At 46.3% G+C, this 18,293-nt stretch overlaps 1 protein-coding gene across 1 annotated transcript in view; it reads right to left on the bottom strand.

Moving 5' to 3' along the window:
- LOC308309381 (NACHT, LRR and PYD domains-containing protein 3-like) overlaps nt 1-11,981 on the bottom strand; it is a gene marked incomplete at both ends in the record, with an annotated part of 35,663 nt that extends 23,682 nt beyond the window's left edge. Inside the window, 3 exons of the mRNA XM_080754929.1 lie at nt 9,611-10,113; nt 10,737-10,829; nt 11,467-11,981. Coding sequence (XP_080611055.1) covers nt 9,611-10,113; nt 10,737-10,829; nt 11,467-11,981 — 1,111 coding nt within the window. The remainder of the gene's footprint in view (nt 1-9,610; nt 10,114-10,736; nt 10,830-11,466) is intronic.
- Between the last annotated feature and the right edge of the window lie 6,312 nt (nt 11,982-18,293).

The raw sequence follows: 18,293 nt of genomic DNA, 5'->3' as shown, positions 1-18,293 counted from the left end.
TTAATGAATCTATCATGGTTAAAATGGAGTTTGAAGTTACAATGGGTGTGTATGTGGAGAGGCCCTGGGCCTGGAGGGCCTGATAACATTTACATCAAATATCAAAATATTGAATCAAGTAAATTAAAAACTGTTCAGGGTGTTCATAAAAGCCTGATTAGACGATAAAATGACCAAAAGTTTTTTTGAAAGTGGAATATCCCTTTAAGGGGCTGAGAGAAAACAGACAGTGACAATGACAAGACTGAGAATGGGACACTGTGGACTGGCCTGGGACTTGGCAAAAATGGGGAAACACCCAGACGGACTCTGTGACACGTGCCAACAACAACAGACAGTGAAACATGTCCTCATGGAGTGCACGAGATTTGCAGAAGAAAGAAAGACTTTGTACGCAGCAGTGGCAAGTGAGCCCGCAAGCGAAATACATCTCAAAAGTATCCTGAGCCCCACAGAAAACCAGCCAAGGGCTGTGAAAGCAGTACTGGAGTTCATTGCCGCTACAGGTCTTGGAATATAGACAAAGGACAAAATGAGGACTTTTCCCGACCAGAGGGAGGCAGCAATGTGCCGCAAGGCATCTACTCTGCCGGAAACCACACGAAGAAGAAGAAGAAGTATTACATTTTTTGGCCGGGGTGTATTTTTCAAAATGGTCGGGAAAATGTTTGACAGCTAGGGTAATTTTCAGTCTCATTCACTTACTATACCTCAAAATGATGGTTTAGTGATGAGTCATCAATTTTCACAGTCTTTTGGGGTCCGTTTTTAGCCCAAGGAATGTTTTTCATGCAAAACAAATGCTTGCAATGGATTCGGAATAATTAAAAACCCCTAGTTTGACCCCTCACATCCCACTTTAAGCAGATATTTTGGGAGTATTTTTTTCCTTTGTAGTGTTTAGTGTATAGTAAGTGAATGAGACTGAAAATTACCCTAGCTGTCAAACATTTTCCCGGCCATTTTAAAAAATACACCCCGGCCATTTTTTTTAATAACCCTCCTAGATGACAAATCCATTGAGAAACGGACCTTTGCTCTCGTGGTCACAGAAGTGCCCAGCGAATTCCTTGAGCTTTTGGGCCTGTGGGTCCCCGACTAAAGTGTTTTACTCCAGCTTTGAGGGCGCTGAAGAGCAGTTGCGCTCAGTTAGGAAAACGAGGAAATGTACACACACACACACACACACACACGTGCGCGCGCAAAGACAAGTGTTACAGATGGTTTTAATTATCTTGTGTTGCGTGCAAGGGGAGGAATTCATGCATGCTAAACTGGGGCGCTTCTCTCTCCTTTGGAATTCCCCTGCTCTGTGAGGCAGTCTGAGCAGCACACAGCAGGGACGTGCTGGCCATTGGGAAAAGCGGGACAACTCCCGAACGGCCGGTTCATTCCAGGCCGGTCCAGGCAGGCCATTAGGAAAACATTAAAATAAAATGTCGGCCTTCTTTCCATTTTAGGGGCTGGGCGTCCAACAAAGTAAATTGTCACAAGTTTCAAATTTGTAAATTCTTTCGCGAAGCAAAGTCCTGCTTCATCATACAAGGCTGTCGCACAAAAGTAGTGAAAACAGCAGATCTAGAAGCACGGTGCAAGGCGTTGTGCGCTTGTAGATCGGCTGTTTTCACTAGTTTAATTCATTTTTTAAATGATAAATACAAAAAAAAAAAACGGTTTGTACATACAAGGTTTCAACCCGACAACAACGAAATATAGGCCTAACTCATGTAATTGGGCCACTGGCTTGTCACTTGTCATGATCTGAAAGGGCAAATCTTTGAGTAGCAGCAGCGCTATAGAGAGAGATCTCTCTCTATAGCGTGCAATGAGGGCCTCTACAACTCTTTTTCCCGGGCTGAATCAGGGGCCCAGCACGTCCCTGGCACACAGCCTGCTCTACACTGGACCAAACCGTGTTTTACCCATCACCACTGATTACCAGTGTTGTCATTTCAAAACTTAACACGTCCTGCCATTGGCAAGACAGTAGATTTACAGTGGATTTACAGAACAATGAGCTTGTAGATCAGCTATTTCTGCTATTTTTATGACCTTCTCTGACTTTGAAGTTTAGATCTACTTATGACCGTTTATTCTGCTTTTCAATGGGAATGGAGTGGTTTCTTGACAGTTTCTGCAAAAAAATACACTCCAACACAGAAAGAAACCTGTGGAAAAAATGAATTTGCAAGACATTTTCAGTAAAAGAGCAGTAAATACAGAAGAGATGAAAGTCTGTACTTTACTTGAGTATTTTCCCATTTTCAATCATTTTACTTCTACTACAGCTCTGGCTGCTGTTCACTCTCTCCAGGACAGAGCTCAGGAAAACAGTAGTGGAGGGAGGGAGAGGTTCAGAAAGGAGCTGACAGCCTTAACTTTACCTGGGACAGAAGCGCTGTAACAGTCAGTCCATGACATGTAGAGATAAATCACCATCCATGACTTCAGAGTCCACAGAGTGACTTGGAAGGAACGATGTGAGACAGAGCAACCCGCCATCTTCTCTCTTCCTGCCCCTCCCTGAAAGTTAGGATTAAACTTTGTTGTTAACTGAAATAATACTGAATTCAACTAGCCTATTCCACAATCTCCGAATGCTATACAGAGTAATGATCTCAGGAACCGGAGGCAGAGACGTAATCCACAGTATAGCGTCACTTTTATTAGAGGCACTTTTCCAGCATAAACGTTCATGTGAAGCTCTCACAGAAAAGCCCCGACAGCTGACAATGTAACACCCAACACTAACAACAACGTCACTCCCCCCCCCCCCCCCCCCCCCAAAAAAGCCCCGGGAAGAGCTCTTTTTCCAGCTTAATCTGAGTTCACTTGAGGGCGTTGTCATTTCCTCAAACTCATCCAGACAAAGAGTGTACAGATTAGATCACAAGGGAAGAGGAGTTTGTTCAGTTTTGTTGCTAGGTTTTCAATGTAATGGTCCCGGGACCCAGAGATGGGCATTCAAATGAGTCCCAGAAAAAAATGATGGGTCCCCAATAAAACGTTTTTGAGCGTTGTGCGCTTGTAGATCGGCTATTTACAAAATGTTTGCCTCTTTCTTATCTTTTCTAATACCATATGATGTGAAGGCGGTTCCAACAAATCAGTCATCTCGGAAACCACCCATTATGCAGAAATATTAGTGCATGCTATGCTGTAAGCAATAAAGTTAATGTCTTCTTTTGCAAATGCATAATTACCGTATAGTTTGTTGCTTATTTATTATTATTAAACCTTGTTGTTCACTGAAATAATACTGAATTCAACTATTCCACAACCTCCAAATGCTATATAGTCTGGAACTCTTTTTCCAGCTCAATCTGAGTTCACAGAGGGCGATGTCACTTCCTCAATCTCACCCAGACACAGATGGCCCAATTCCAATAACTTGAGTTGCTGACTCACTGAATTAGCCAAAGTCAACGTGCCCGTTCATTTTGAAGCTTAAGGGCTTGAGGGTTGTTCCAATGTGAATCGGTAAGTCAGTGAGGGTGTGGGAACGCACCTTTTTGTTGACTTTCCGTAAGTCCATACATTTGCAGCCTTTGGCAAAGAAATTACCCACAGTTCAAAGCATTACTAGGGGAATCCTCCGAATCCTCCAAATGTCAATCATTTTAATATGGAGACAAGTCATGGATCGCGGTTAGAAAGTCAATAAGCATTAGTGCTTTCTCACTGTTCTCAAAGGGAGATAGAATGGAAGATATAGCCTATATTTAGTTGAAATAAGGGGGACACATGATAAGACATGTGCAAGGTAAATACAGAATATACTAGTAAGACACCTCAGGGTGGACTTGTGACCTCAGGGCGACCTCACCTAAAGGGTGAGGTCTCGCCAATTCTTGGCCATCTGGCCAGTGATGTATATGGGACCAGTTACTCATATATGGAGACCCCTTAATTGCGACCGTCAGATCGCACTTACTACCAAAACCTCAACCGGCTGTCTGTCTGTCCGTCACACGTCACATGTCACACTTTTGCCCTGCTCATATCTCCGCAACCGTTGCCCCGATCCATGCCAAATTTTGTACACACACTTGCCTGCCAAACTACAACCTCCACCCAATCAATTCTCACATGGCCCTCGTCTAGCGCCACCATGAGGACGATTCTTGCAAAACACATTTTTGTACACTACTCCTACAGATTTGGACCTAAAATCATACAAATTGCTACACAGTATGTCTACACTCATGTCATCAACATGGATCTGTCCCATATAGCGCCACCATCAGGCCGATTTTTTCAAACACATTTTTGGACACTGCTCCTACAAATTTTGCCCTAAAATCACGCAAATCGGTACACACTTGCTCTACACTGATGTCATCAACATGGATCTGTCCCATTTAGCACCATCTTCAGGCCGATTTTTAAAAACACATTTTTGGACACTGCTCCTACAGATTTTGCCCTAAAATCACGCAAATCGATACACAGTATGTCTTCACTCATGTCATCAAAATGGATCTGTCCCATATAGCGCCACCATCAGGCCAATTTTGTAAACACATTTTTGGACACTGCTCCTACAGATTTTGCCCTAACATCACGCAAATCGATACACAGTATGTCTACACTCATCTCATCAACATGGATCAGTCCCATATAGCGCCACCATCAGGCTGCTTTTTACAAACACATTTTTGGACACTTCTCCTACACATTTTGGCCTAAAATCACGCTGCAACCTGACGGTCGCTTATCTCCCGATTAGGGAGTCTTACTGGTGATAGTTATGTTATGTCAAAACATGCCCATATATGGACATGACCAAATATGGGCATTCCCATATATGTCCTTAATATTGATAACATAATATCCTTAATAATGTCCCTAATATTGACAATATAGGAATCTCCATATATGGGTATAACACGTACGTAAGTAACCAGTAAGACTCCCTAATCGGGAGATAAGCGACCAACGGTCGCTTATCTCCACAAATAGGCCAAAAAAAATTGTTTTACCAATTATCAAGACATACGGGCAGTTGACAGTTTGCCATGGTTACTCATTGAAGTTGAATCTCCATATATGGAGATAACCTACGCATCACACTAAGTCTGACCTCACCAGCCCATATTTGGGCATGAGCAACTTATGTCTCCATATATGGAGATATGATGACATCACACAGTCCTCAGCCGATGATGTGGCGTGATGTCATACAATACACAAACGAGCCCTACAGTATAAAGGGGCAATTCTTGCCAGGAAAGAAGCATTTCTTCGACTCAGACCTTATCGCCAGGGTTGGCTTATAGCAGCTGTCGGTAGGACCATATATGGATTATGTTAGTGTGGATCTCCTAACAGGGCATCATCTGGGATACAATCCCTTTTATGCCCATATATGGAGATCCCTAACAGAATCCCTTTCATGCCCATATATGGAGATCCCTAACAGAATCCCTTTTATGCCCATATATGGAGATCCCTAACAGCATCCCTTTTATGCGCATATATGGAGATCACTAACAGCTAACAGAATCCCTTTTATGCCCATATATGGAGATCCCTAACAGAATCCCTTTTATGCCCATATATGGAGATCCCTAACAGAATCCCTTTTATGCCCATATATGGAGATCCCTAACAGAATCCCTTTTATGCCCATATATGGAGATCCCTAACAGAATCCCTTTTATGCCCATATATGGAGATCCCTAACAGAATCCCTTTTATGCCCATATATGGAGATCCCTAACAGAATCCCTTGTATGCCCATATATGGAGATCCCTAACAGAATCCCTTTTATGCCCATATATTATGGAGAAATCCCTGCTCTGAGTATCTGACATCAGTGTGATGTCACCTGTTTATGCCCATATATGGAGATCCCTGCTCTGCGTATCTGGTTGCTATGGTAAACAGTTGGTTGCTAGGGTAAAAAAACATGGTTGCTATGGTAAACAGTTGGTTGCTAGGGTAAACAGTTGGTTGCTAGGGTAAAACCATGGTTGCTAAGGTGGTTGCTAACGTACACTAACAAACCAGCAACAACAGACTGTTGCCACAGCAACGTACACAAAGGTTTGTGTACACATGTGGTGTGATGTCATACTGATGCGGAGATATGAGCAGGGCAAAGGTGTGACGTGTGACGTGTGACGTGTGACGTGTGACCGACCGACCGACCGACGGACGGCCGGTGGAGGTTTTCATAGTAAACTGCTCCCTGACGGTCGCAATGAACACTACCCATGTGTTCCAGAGCAGCAGTCGATTTTCAGTACTGTGTGGTTCATTTGTTTCTCATTTTGGTATGTCACCTTGACTTTGTTTATGACCAGTAAGACTCCCTAATCGGGAGACCAGTAAGACTCCCTAATCGGGAGATAAGCGACCGTTGGTCGCTTATCTCCACAAATAGGCCAAAAGTTTGTTTTACCAATTATTACACTCTATGTGAACATTTACATCAACAAATCCCAAGTACTATGCAGAACGACCCATTTCAAGTTTTTAATGTACAACAATATTTAGAAAATAGGTCTACAAGCTGACAGTCCTCGTCCCTTATATTCCCATAGGTTATATGGAGATCTCAGTGTTTGTCAGTCCTTGTTCATTTATGCCCATATATGGACATCTCTATATCTACTGTAACAGTCCTTGTCCCTTTATGCCCATATATGGAGATCTCTTAACTGTAAGTCCTTGTCCCTTTTATGCCCATATATGGATATTCCTGATGTCATCAGTATATGAACATATATGGGCTTTCTGATATGCCCATATATGGAGATCTCTTAACTGTAAGCCCTTGTCCCTTTTATGCCCATATATGGATATCCCTGATGTCATCCGTATATGCCCATATATGGGCTTTCTAATATGCCCATATATGGAGATCTCTGTATCTCCATATATGGGTATAAAAGGATACTTCAGGTCTGACATCAGGTTTGTTTATATTGGGTTGCTAGGTTTGACATCACAAACTCTATGGGCCATCTGACCTAGAAATCTATATTTGGGCATAGATGACTCATCGTGACCTCATCACACGTCGACCGCACGTGTGACGTGCGGTCGACCGCACGTGTGACCGACGGACGGCCGGTGGAGGTTTTCATACTAAACTGCGACCTTACGGTCGCAATAAGCGACCATTGGTCTCTTATCTCCACAAATAGGCCAAAAGTTTGTTTTACCAATTATTACACTGAACATTTACACCAACAAATCCCAAGTACTATGCAGAACGACCCATTTCAAGTTTTTAATGTACAACAATATTTAGAAAATAGGTCTACAAGCTCACAATGCTACGCATTGTCCTCGTCCCTTATATTCCCATAGGTTATATGGAGATCTCAGTGTTTGTCAGTCCTTGTTCATTTATGCCCATATATGGACATCTCTATATCTACTGTAACAGTCCTTGTCCCTTTATGCCCGGAGATCTCTTAACTGTAAGTCCTTGTCCCTTTTATGCCCATATATGGATATTCCTGATGTCATCAGTATATGAACATATATGGGCTTTCTGATATGCCCATATATGGAGATCTCTTAACTGTAAGCCCTTGTCCCTTTTATGCCCATATATGGATATCCCTGATGTCATCCGTATATGCCCATATATGGGCTTTCTAATATGCCCATATATGGAGATCTCTGTATCTCCATATATGGGTATAAAAGGATACTTCAGGTCTGACATCAGGTTTGTTTATATTGGGTTGCTAGGTTTGACATCACAAACTCCATGGGCCATCTGACCTAGAAATCTATATTTGGGCATAGATGACTCATCGTGACCTCATCATGATTTCAATCGCTATAAAAGGACTCTCAGTGACATACACTCTCCACAGATAAAGCAGTCAACCAGCCTACCAGTCAACCCATTCTTTGATTACTTTGTACAACTAGATTAACTTTTCAATGGCATCCCCACTGGAATTGACCGAAATGTACGACAGACAATGCCGGTCTTATACCAGGAAAGAAGCATTTCTTCGACTCAGACCTTATCGCCAGGGTTGGCTTATAGCAGCTGTCGGTAGATAATGCCGGTCTTATATAAGGGTCATTTGTGTACGGTGTGATTTGCCATGGTTACTCATTGAAGTTGAATCTCCATATATGGAGATAACCTACGCATCACACTAAGTCTGACCTCACCAGCCCATATTTGGGCATGAGCAACTTATGTCTCCATATATGGAGATATGATGACATCACACAGTCCTCAGCCGATGATGTGGCGTGATGTCATACAATACACAAACGAGCCCAGATATGAGCAGGGCAAAGGTGTGACGTGTGACGTGTGACCGACCGACCGACCGACCGACCGACCGACCGACGGACGGCCGGTGGAGGTTTTGATACTAAACTGCGACCTTACGGTCGCAAAGACATGACTTGTTGAGATTACTTTATCCAATATGTCTTCAAATGCAGTGTTGTCTGTCATTCTCTTTGAAATCTTTCAGTGATTCCTGGGTCATGTTGTGACCCAGCAGTACCTCAGCTGTTTCGTGGAAGCATGTCACCCATCACTTTTATGCCCATACATGGAGTTCCCTGACTATGTTATGGGCATTGTCAAAACATGCAGATATGTCCTTAATATTGATAACATTGGGACAGGGATCTCCATAATATGGGCATAAAACGGATGTACCTTTTAGAGTGACAGGGCCACCCGAACTCACCAGGGACTTGCCCGTTGGGGCCAGTGAATGCCTTGAAAATAAGTAAAAAATGTTTATATCTAATTTCACATGTATTCCCTGTGGATCCCTGTGTTTTGTAATGATTTCGTCTCGTAATTACCGCTAAAACATAGCGTTGCGTGATCCCGATCAAAGACGGAGACAATTTTCCTTCTGCGTGCAACGTGCGTGCGTGCGCACAGGCAGCCGCTGCAGTTATGTAGTGCAAGGCTCGCTCCCGCGTTGCGTGCAGCAAACGCTCATCCATCCTCATCCATTCGTTTAACAGAGTAGCCACCCTGGCTGCGCAGTAGTCCTGAAACATGACGGCCGCTGATAACATGACGTACGGCCGTTGTGAAATTGTCTTTACCTGACCTACACTATGGGACCACTGGCAACACAGTTCAGTTATGTACCCCTACACCGGTATGCTGATTAGGGCATAAGGACCAGACCATTTAGCATTTGAAGCATTTTATTGTAGGATTGCAGATGAGGGTGAAGATGAGGATGATGATGATTTTTACTGCATGAAAATCAGAACAACAACAATCAATAACTCAGATAAACAAACAAAGGCCTAAATACCTATATAAAGAAGCTTAACAACAATACATCAAGGGACACAATATCTAATGAACTGAACTGAACACAACAACTTACTTTAATGCATCATGTCATTCACGCAGCCAGTGGGTCCCATAGTGTGGCTTCAGGCAAAAGTTTGGTCTGGTCTGAGGTGCTGCTGGAGCCTATATGGGCTCACCACAGGTGTGCCTGTTACCAATCACTTGGGCCACACCCACTGCTATGTGAAAATGATCAGCTGAGTAAGAGGTTTTTTACAGTCGCCCCATCAAATATAGATTTAATCTAATTTGATCAATAACAAAACAATAATCAAAGGTTCAAGGGTTATTACGAAGGGATTCAGAGTCAGCTAGAATCGGGCTGTGCTTCCGCTTGCGTCGGCCAATGAGCTCTGAATTGTTGTCCGCTGCCTGAGGGAGGGGGGCATCCCATCGCTCCATGAGAAGGAGGTTTGGGGTCACGGGGTCAGGGTCGGCGAGGTCTGATGAGGCATAGCCAAAAGGTTTTGAGTTGAGGGTTCCTTCTAATTCTTGACAGTAGATTTGGGGCAATTCTGGGTTTTGAGCAAGGCAGCGTTCAATCTGGCGCAAGAGGGGCATAGCCGCGTCCTCGGGGGGTTGCAGCTTCGGGGTATTAGGGATCCGGGTAGGAGGTGTTCCGTAACGTTTAAGCCCATCAGCCTCCACATTGATGGTTTTCGCTTCCATCCAATCTATGGCCTCTTTGTCCTGTTTGGATCTTGTAGTTAGTAAGTTTCCTTCCAGTGTGGCAGCTGAGTTCCGCACGGGGGGAAGCGGTTGAGGTAAGGAGGGCTTGGGTAGCATTTGAATGCTCCTGGAAGGAGGTTGGCCCTTGGAGTGTCCAGCCTAGCTGGGTATGGAGGGCTATGGGTGTCCCTGTTGGCCCTCGCCTTGCTCTCTTGGTTGGGGTTATGAGGTGAGTGTTATCTGCTCCTATCAGGAGGAGGGGCTGTACATTGGTAAATGTCTGGAGAGGAAGGCCCTGTAGGTGGCGATAGCATGTTTTAAGTTTATCTATCAGATAGCTCTGCTCTTCCAGTGACAATTTGGCTGACGTAAATGCGTTCCTAATTAAGAATCTTTTCTGGGGGTTAGAGGAGGGGGAGATCTCAAAACTAACCGAGGTGCCATCTAGAGCCTCGGTTTGCTGCCTGATGGTGCGTACAGCCAGCCGTTCAGGGTTTCCTCCAAGCCTTAGTTGCTTGCATGCTGCAGGTAGGAGCATTGTACGCTGGGAACCATCGTCCAGAATAGCATACGTATCTAAAGTATGGTGTTGATTACGCAATATGACCTTAACAACCTTTAGGAGGACTTTAGGGGAACTAGGTTGGGGGTTCACATACAGGACCTTAGATTCTGTGCCCCTATTATTAACATGGTGTAGAATACTTAGGTGTTTCCCTTTACACAGGGGGCATGGTGTTCTCAGGTTACAGTTTGTGGCCATGTGATTTCCTGCGCACCTCCAGCACCTCCTTTCTTGCCTTATCCATCCAGTTGCGTCCTCCGTCTTCAGCTCCTTGAACTCTTTACAGTGTATAAAAGGGTGGTCAGGGGATTTGCAATACTAACATGCTCTAGATCAGGGGTGCCCAACCTTTTTTGAACCAAGGTCTACTTTGAAAATTTGCCACCTAGCTGAGGGCTACCAGCCCAAAATGTACCGTAATACCCATTCAATATACACGTGAAAAACAGAAAATATTAATAGGGATTATAACAGTGTACTCACTGTACTGTACTCATACTGTATAGTAGGAATGATTAATATAATAATTATAATAATTATATTAATCATTCCTACTATATTTTCATTCAATAATATTATAATTGAATAATTATATTATAATAAAGAAGAAGAAAGAAGAAAAGAAGCAACTTCTCACATTGGGCATACAGACAGCATGACCATTTATTTCACACTCTGCATACATACTGACAACACACTCGCACAAAATCTGTGGATTATGTCAACAAGTCACTGATAGTTCTCTTTTCTTTTTTATACATTTTCTTTTCTTTTTCTCCTTTATTCCAGTCTCTACCTTAGTGGGAAACCTGACACTGGGAAGAGGAGGCTAGCTTTTCAAAGTCAGGGTTGTATGAGCTGGTTGCAAGCTTTAGGCAGGCCACAAGGTGTTCATCTGTCATTGTGGCTCTGTACTTGGACTTGATGAAGTTCATGTGAGAAAAAGCAGACTCACACAGGTAGGTTGATCCAAAAAAAGCAGTTATGTTCATGGCACATCTCCTGAGGTTAGGATACTTTTCAGGCATTAATAGCTCCCAGAACTCTCCCTTAGTCCCTAGCTTTGTTGCCCTGGATTTGATTTCGATATCACTTTGAAGTTTGAGGATCTCGTCCTCCACATCAGAGCTGTCCAGGTTACACAGTGAGGCCACTTTGGGTGCGATGTCATCCACATCCACATTTCCAAATGGAAAACACATGTAGCTTGCAACAGGTTCTATAGCTGCAAAGTCTGTGAAGCGCCTATCAAACTCTGATATGATGCTTTCAACTTGCTCCACATAACGTGTGCAATCAGGCTGTGCTGTGTCCCCACCCTGACGTTGAACTTCTGCTTGCATGTGAGGAAAGTTGCGCAGGTCACTGCGCCGCAGCCGTCTTGCCCACAGTTCTATTCTGCTTTTAAACAAGTTCACTGAGCTGATCATGTTTATCACACATTTATTCTTTCCCTGCAATTCTAAATTCAGGTCATTTAGCTCGCCAGTGAGATCAGTTAAAAACGCCAAATCCAAAAGCCATGTGTTGTCCTCTAGCTGTGTATATTCGACATGTTTACCAAGCTTGAGAAACTCTTTAATTTCAGGCAGCAACTCGCTGAATCTGTCGAGAAATTTACCTCTGCTCAGCCACCTTACATCCGTGTGCAGCAGCAGGTCTGTGTGTTCTGCCTCTGTCTCCTCCATGTGAGCACGGAAGAGCCTCCTCTGTAAGCTCCGTGCCCTCACAGAGCAGCGGCGTAAACGGCTCCAAAGCGGCGGCGGCAGGCAGGTCTCCTGAAGGCGGCGAAGACGGCTTGCTTGCGGTGGTGAACTGGAGCGTCGTCTGGGTGCGCCTCTTCTTTGCTGGTGGTCGCTTCATGTTGGCGTTCAGTCAGTAGTGATTCAAGCCTAGTCTGAGAGCCTGTTTTATACAGTATCATACCTTTCAGCCAGGTAGAGGTGATAATGGTCCAAAATCCCCTCCCCTGCCCTGTAACATCTTTAGAACAAAAGGCGCACAGGAACAAAGGCGAGGAAAAGGCGAGCAGAAATCAATTTACATCCCGATGATCAATGAACCAATGATCAAAGAACCAATGATCGATGAACGAGCTGGCCACATTCCCCAGCTGAGTGGGCAGTTAGCTGGGCTTTTTCGGGGCTGGGGGGTTTTAGTTCAGTCAAAAAATACATTATTTATTCGAAATCATCTCGCGGTCCACTGGCAACCAGCCCGCGGTCGACCGGTCGACCGCGGTCGACTGGTTGGGCACCCTTGCTCTAGATGTATTTTGTTTACTGGAAGGGGATGGAGGGGGATCGGGGCTGGTACTGTGCAGTATGGTAGCTGTAATAGGGGCGGGCTTTGGCATTGACCTCACAGCTGGTTTAGGAGCATCAGTGGTCAGGTTCTGAACCTGAAAGGCTACTGACTGGCATTCGGCCTCACGTTGGAGCCATGCAGCAAAGTCCACTAGGGTGTAATGAGTTCCTGGCCGAGTGGAGCGTGTGTGGCGAATGAAGTTTGCCGCAAAATCCGCTGGCAGCTTGCTAAGAAGATGCTGCACATGGGACGAACATGCAAGCTCAGCAGCACCCTCACTCTGACCCATAGCTTGCAGCATTCCGACCAAAGACTGAACCCTGACAGCAAAGGCATGGAATGCTTTAGGATCACCAGGTTGGATCTTTGGGAGGCTTGTTATAGCTGTAATTTCTCTCAAGGCCAGATGGTGGGGCTGCCCATACTGTTGGTCTAAAGCAGCTAGGGCCTTGGTATAGGGCTGAGGGTCATGAGCATAAGCCAATGCTATATGACGTGCCGAGGGTAATTTTAGGTGATCTAGCAAGATGTGATATTTATACATTTCGGTTTCCCAGGGGGACAGTAGGTTTGAAAGGGCCATCTTAAGCATTGTGTATTCGTGAGGATCTTCTTCATTTAGGTTGGGGAATGTAGGTCCCTCAACCCTAGAGGGCTGGTGTCCAAATGGTTGGCCTATGTACATTTGTGGGTTGTACATTAGGGTGGGGAAAGGTACTGAATGAGTCCACTGCTGTGGTGGAAAGGGAGTGGGAGGTACCTGATAAGGAGTGGCAACTGGAAACTGTTGGAGTTGTGCGGGGGACCACTGCTGTGACTGAGGAGGGTCCAGCTGAGACCAGGCAATTGGTGCTGGAGGTGGTGCCGGGGTCCACTGTTGCTGCTGAGGGGGAGCTGGGGGCTGCGGCTCAGAGGAGACTAAAGACCATGGTTGAAAGGGGGCATGGGGCCAATGCTGCGGCTGATAGAAGACTGGGGGCTGCTGCTGAGAGGAGCCTGGGTGCCACTGTTGTGGCTGAGAGGGGGCTGAGGGCCACTGCTGAGGAAAGGCTGGGGGCCACTGCTGAGGGAAGGCTGGGGGCCCGAAGGCTGGGGGCCATGGCTGAGACTGAGAGGAGGCTGGGGGCCACTGCTGCGTCTGTGAAGCGGCTGGGGGCCACTGCTGCGTCTGTAAAGCGGCTGGGGGCCACTGCTGCGTCTGTGAAGCGGCTGGGGGCCACTGCTGCGATTGAAAGGAGGCTGGGGGCTGCAGCTGAGAGGAGGTCGGTGGCCAAGGCTGCTGAGGGGAGGGGGCAGGTGGCAGCGTTTGCTGGGTGGGGAGGCCGAGTGTCGGCGCTTGCTGGTTGGGAGGGCTGGGTGGCGGAGCTTGCTGGTTGGGGGGGCCGGGTGGCGGAGCTTGCTGGATGGGGGGGCCTGGTGGTAGTACTTGCTGAAAGGGGGGGCCTGGTGGTAGTACTTGCTGAATGGGGGGGCCTGGTGGTTGTACTAGCTGAATAGGAGGGCCTGGTGGTTGTACTTGCTGAATAGGAGGGCCTGGTGGTTGTACTTGCTGGATAGGAGGGCCGGGTGGCGGTGCTTGCTGGGTGGGGGGGCCTGGTGGTAGCGCTTGCTGCATGAGGGGGCCTGGTGGTAGCGCTTGCTGCATGAGGGGGCCTGGTGGCAGCGCTTGCTGCATAAAGGGGCCTGGTGGCAGCGCTTGCTGCATAAGGGGGCCGGGTGGCGGCGCTTGCTGGATAGGGGTGCCGGGTGGCAGCGCATGCTGGATAGGGGTGCCGGGTGGCAGCGCTTGCTGCATAAGGGGGCCTGGTGGCGGCGCATGCTGGATAGGGGTGCCGGGTGGCAGCGCATGCTGGATAGGGTTGCCGGGTGGCAGCGCATGCTGGATAGGGGTGCCGGGTGGCAGCGCTTGCTGCATAAGGGGGCCTGGTGTCGGCGCATGCTGGATAGGGGTGCCGGGTGGCAGCGCTTGCTGCATAAGGGGGCCGGGTGGCAGCGCATGCTGGATGGAGGTGCCGGGTGGCGACGCATGCTGGATGGAGGTGCCGGGTGGCGACGCATGCTGGATGGAGGTGCCGGGTGGCGACACATGCTGGATGGGGGGGCCGGGTGGCGACACATGCTGGATGGGGGGGCCGGGTGGCGAAACATGCTGGATGGGGGGGCAGGGTGGCGACACATGCTGGATGGGGGGGCCGGGTGGCGACAGATGCTGGATGGGGGAGCCGGGTGGCGGCGCATGCTGGATGGGGGAGCCGGTTGGCGGCGCATGCTGGTTGGAGGGGGGCAGGTGGCGGCGCATGCTAGATGGGGGAGCCGGGTGTCGGCGCATGCTGGATAGGGGGCCGGGTAGCAGCACATGCTGGGTGGGGGGGGCTAATGACGGCGTTTTCTGGATGGGAAGGCATAGTGGCAAAGCTTGCTGGGTAGGAAGGCCTAGTGGCGGCGCTTGCTGGGTGGGGGAGCTTGTGCTCGTATGTGGGGTGGGCTGGTTGATTGTTGCGGGGGGAGGGCGGTCGGTGGCTTGGTAGTGGTCGTAGTCACTCAGGTGTATTGGCATTGTCCTCTGCCTCGTTCCTTTCCTAAGTGCCTCAACATGCTCATGTCTGGTCTGGTCCATATCTGGTGGTGGGGTACCCTGCTCGAAGGACCATGTGAAATTGTCTTTACCTGACCTACACTATGGGACCACTGGCAACACAGTTCAGTTATGTACCCCTACACCGGTATGCTGATTAGGGCATAAGGACCAGACCATTTAGCATTTGAAGCATTTTATTGTAGGATTGCAGATGAGGGTGAAGATGAGGATGATGATGATTTTTACTGCATGAAAATCAGAACAACAACAATCAATAACTCAGATAAACAAACAAAGGCCTAAATACCTATATAAAGAAGCTTAACAACAATACATCAAGGGACACAATATCTAATGAACTGAACACAACAACTTACTTTAATGCATCATGTCATTCACGCAGCCAGTGGGTCCCATAGTCTGGCTTCAGGCAAAAGTTCGGTCTGAGGTGCTGCTGGAGCCTATATGGGCTCACCACAGGTGTGCCTGTTACCAATCACTTGGGCCACACCCACTGCTATGTGAAAATGATCAGCTGAGTAAGAGGTTTTTTACAGCCGTCATGGATGAGGATTTACCTGCATTGGTAGAGGCGAATTTGGCAGCCTATACTATACAAACTACACAGACATCCAGATTAGCTGTTGATGCTGCTAACAGCGTTAGCTTCTAGACTAGAGATTGTTGACAACGGAGTGAAGCGCTGATGCTCCGCTGTTCAGTATGTCCAATGTCACCGCGTGTCAGAATCAGAAAGTACAATAGACAGGTTATGTTTTTGAAGTTGAGAAAAGGTCCATTACTAGTACTGTCTGAGAGAAAGGAGAGACGAGACGACGCTGTGTGTGTAATGAACGAGAGAGGAGGCCGTCCTTGAGCGTGTGCGTGCGTGTGTGTGTGTGTGTGTGTGTGTGTGCGTGCGTGCGTGCGTGCGTGTGTGTGTGTGAGTGCGCGTGCAGAACGCATTCGGCAAATTCGTTTCTTTTAACTGTTGTAAATATTCAGAATCAATGTGTACTGTAGCCTGTTGAGAATATTTATAGAAGATGAGAAGATGAGAATGGAGTGTCTCAGTCTCAGAGAGATGGATGGATGAGGGACAGACAGCTAGGATGTAACAGAAGAGTGGGCACTAAGGAAGAGTGGGCACTGTGATGTAAAATTGGCAACTATTTTCCTAAATGTAAAATAGTCAAATATTTAATAAATTGTCTTAAGTAATGTAACAAATAGGCATACGTGATTAGAACACGATTGAACAAGTAAGGTCTAATATTTCTATAATTGTTGTCCTGTCTTCTGTATAACTGACTAACTAGCTGGAGCAGGAATGTAGTCCTATACACAGTTTATAAATACCAGTTCACATTTTTATATCATCTATAAAATACAGCTTTGATAGTCTTGATCCTAGGCCAATAAACCCCAAATTAAGAGATTCTGGGAAGGCAGACAGACAGCTGTCAATCTGGGCTGGGGCCCTCACCAGTTAAACAGGCTGCAACTGGTGTTAGGAGTAGGCCTACATGTTATTGAATCAAATGAGTTATTTTTATGGGGAATGATGATGACATTGTACTGGGCCAGTGGTTACAGTGGTGGGGGCCATGGTGGCAATCATGGTCATTTAGAATAGCAAAAGGGACAGGACAGTACAGTTCACTGATACAACTTCTACTGAAACAATTTAAACCACAGAAAGCTCAATGGCTCGTTTGCATTGGGTTAGGGTTAGGGTTTGTACTCAATTCATAAAAAGAATATATAAAAAAGATGCTGGTATCGAGGATGAACGAGGATGCGCGATTTGCGCGTGCACGCACGTGTGTCAGGGCCAGTGATCATCAAAATCCAGCCAGTAGTAAATTTCCCTTAATGTCTACCCCTGCAATCCTAGGTTTGATAACTTGGGATCTCCATATTTGGACATAAGTGTGTACCCAAGAGAGAGAGAGAGAGAGAGAGAGAGAGAGAGAGAGAGAGAGAGAGAGAGAGAGAGAGAGAGAGAGAGAGAGAGAATATATGTCCCATCTCTGAGCTCTTCCATGAGGAAGTGTGTATTTCAGCACCATGTCTAAAACTGTAGTAAAATATTAAAAGAATATCATTTTGATAGAGTCAAAAAAGACAATGTTATGATGTTGATGTTGTTCTTTGCGGTAGAAAGCCTGTCAGAACTCCACCTGTTGTGTAAAATAAACTATTTGTCCAGAGAATAAATGATGTGCTCCAGACTGAGATTATGTGTGCCCCACATAAAGTGCCCTTGACCAGACCTGTAGGTGGCGCAGTTTAGTCAATCAAAGATTCTCCGTCTGGTGGACTATTTTACTTTCTGGCTAAAAGAAGTGGATTTTACACAAAAGGTGGAGTTCTGAGAGGCTGCCTACCACAGATAGTAGACTTTCAACATCATAAAACCGTCTTTGTTTCAGTGAGTAGTGAAATGATATTCTTTCTTTTTACTGCAGTTTATACATGGCGCAGTAAAGTCTATGTACTGCATGTGAAATACACAGAGCATTAGAGAGAACTCTCTGAGACAGCCCTGCTGCTGCTGCTGCCAAAACTTCTAATGGAACAAACATGTTAAACACTTCCATATGGAGGACAAACTAAACTAGAAGAGAAAATTTCTAAGAAATTTTAAGTGTGCCTGCAGCTCGCTAAGTCTGTGCAACCTTGTGTAGCGGTTGGTGTTAGCATTAGCGTTATTTCATTTGACGCAACCCGCGTGTCTGTATGACAAACGGTTCACGAGATCAAGGGTCACTTCCTGTTTGGTGAGGGGCACTTCCTGTTTGGCGAAATAGGCCCCAATTAAGGTCATGGACGATTAATGAATTAAAGCTGCAAG

The sequence above is a fragment of the Nannobrachium achirus genome (assembly GCF_963921795.1).
Source record: "Nannobrachium achirus genome assembly, chromosome: 24".
Classification (NCBI taxonomy): Eukaryota; Metazoa; Chordata; class Actinopteri; order Myctophiformes; family Myctophidae; genus Nannobrachium; species Nannobrachium achirus.
The sequence above is the reverse complement of the archived record's forward strand: the minus strand, read 5'-3'. Positions and strand labels throughout refer to the sequence as shown.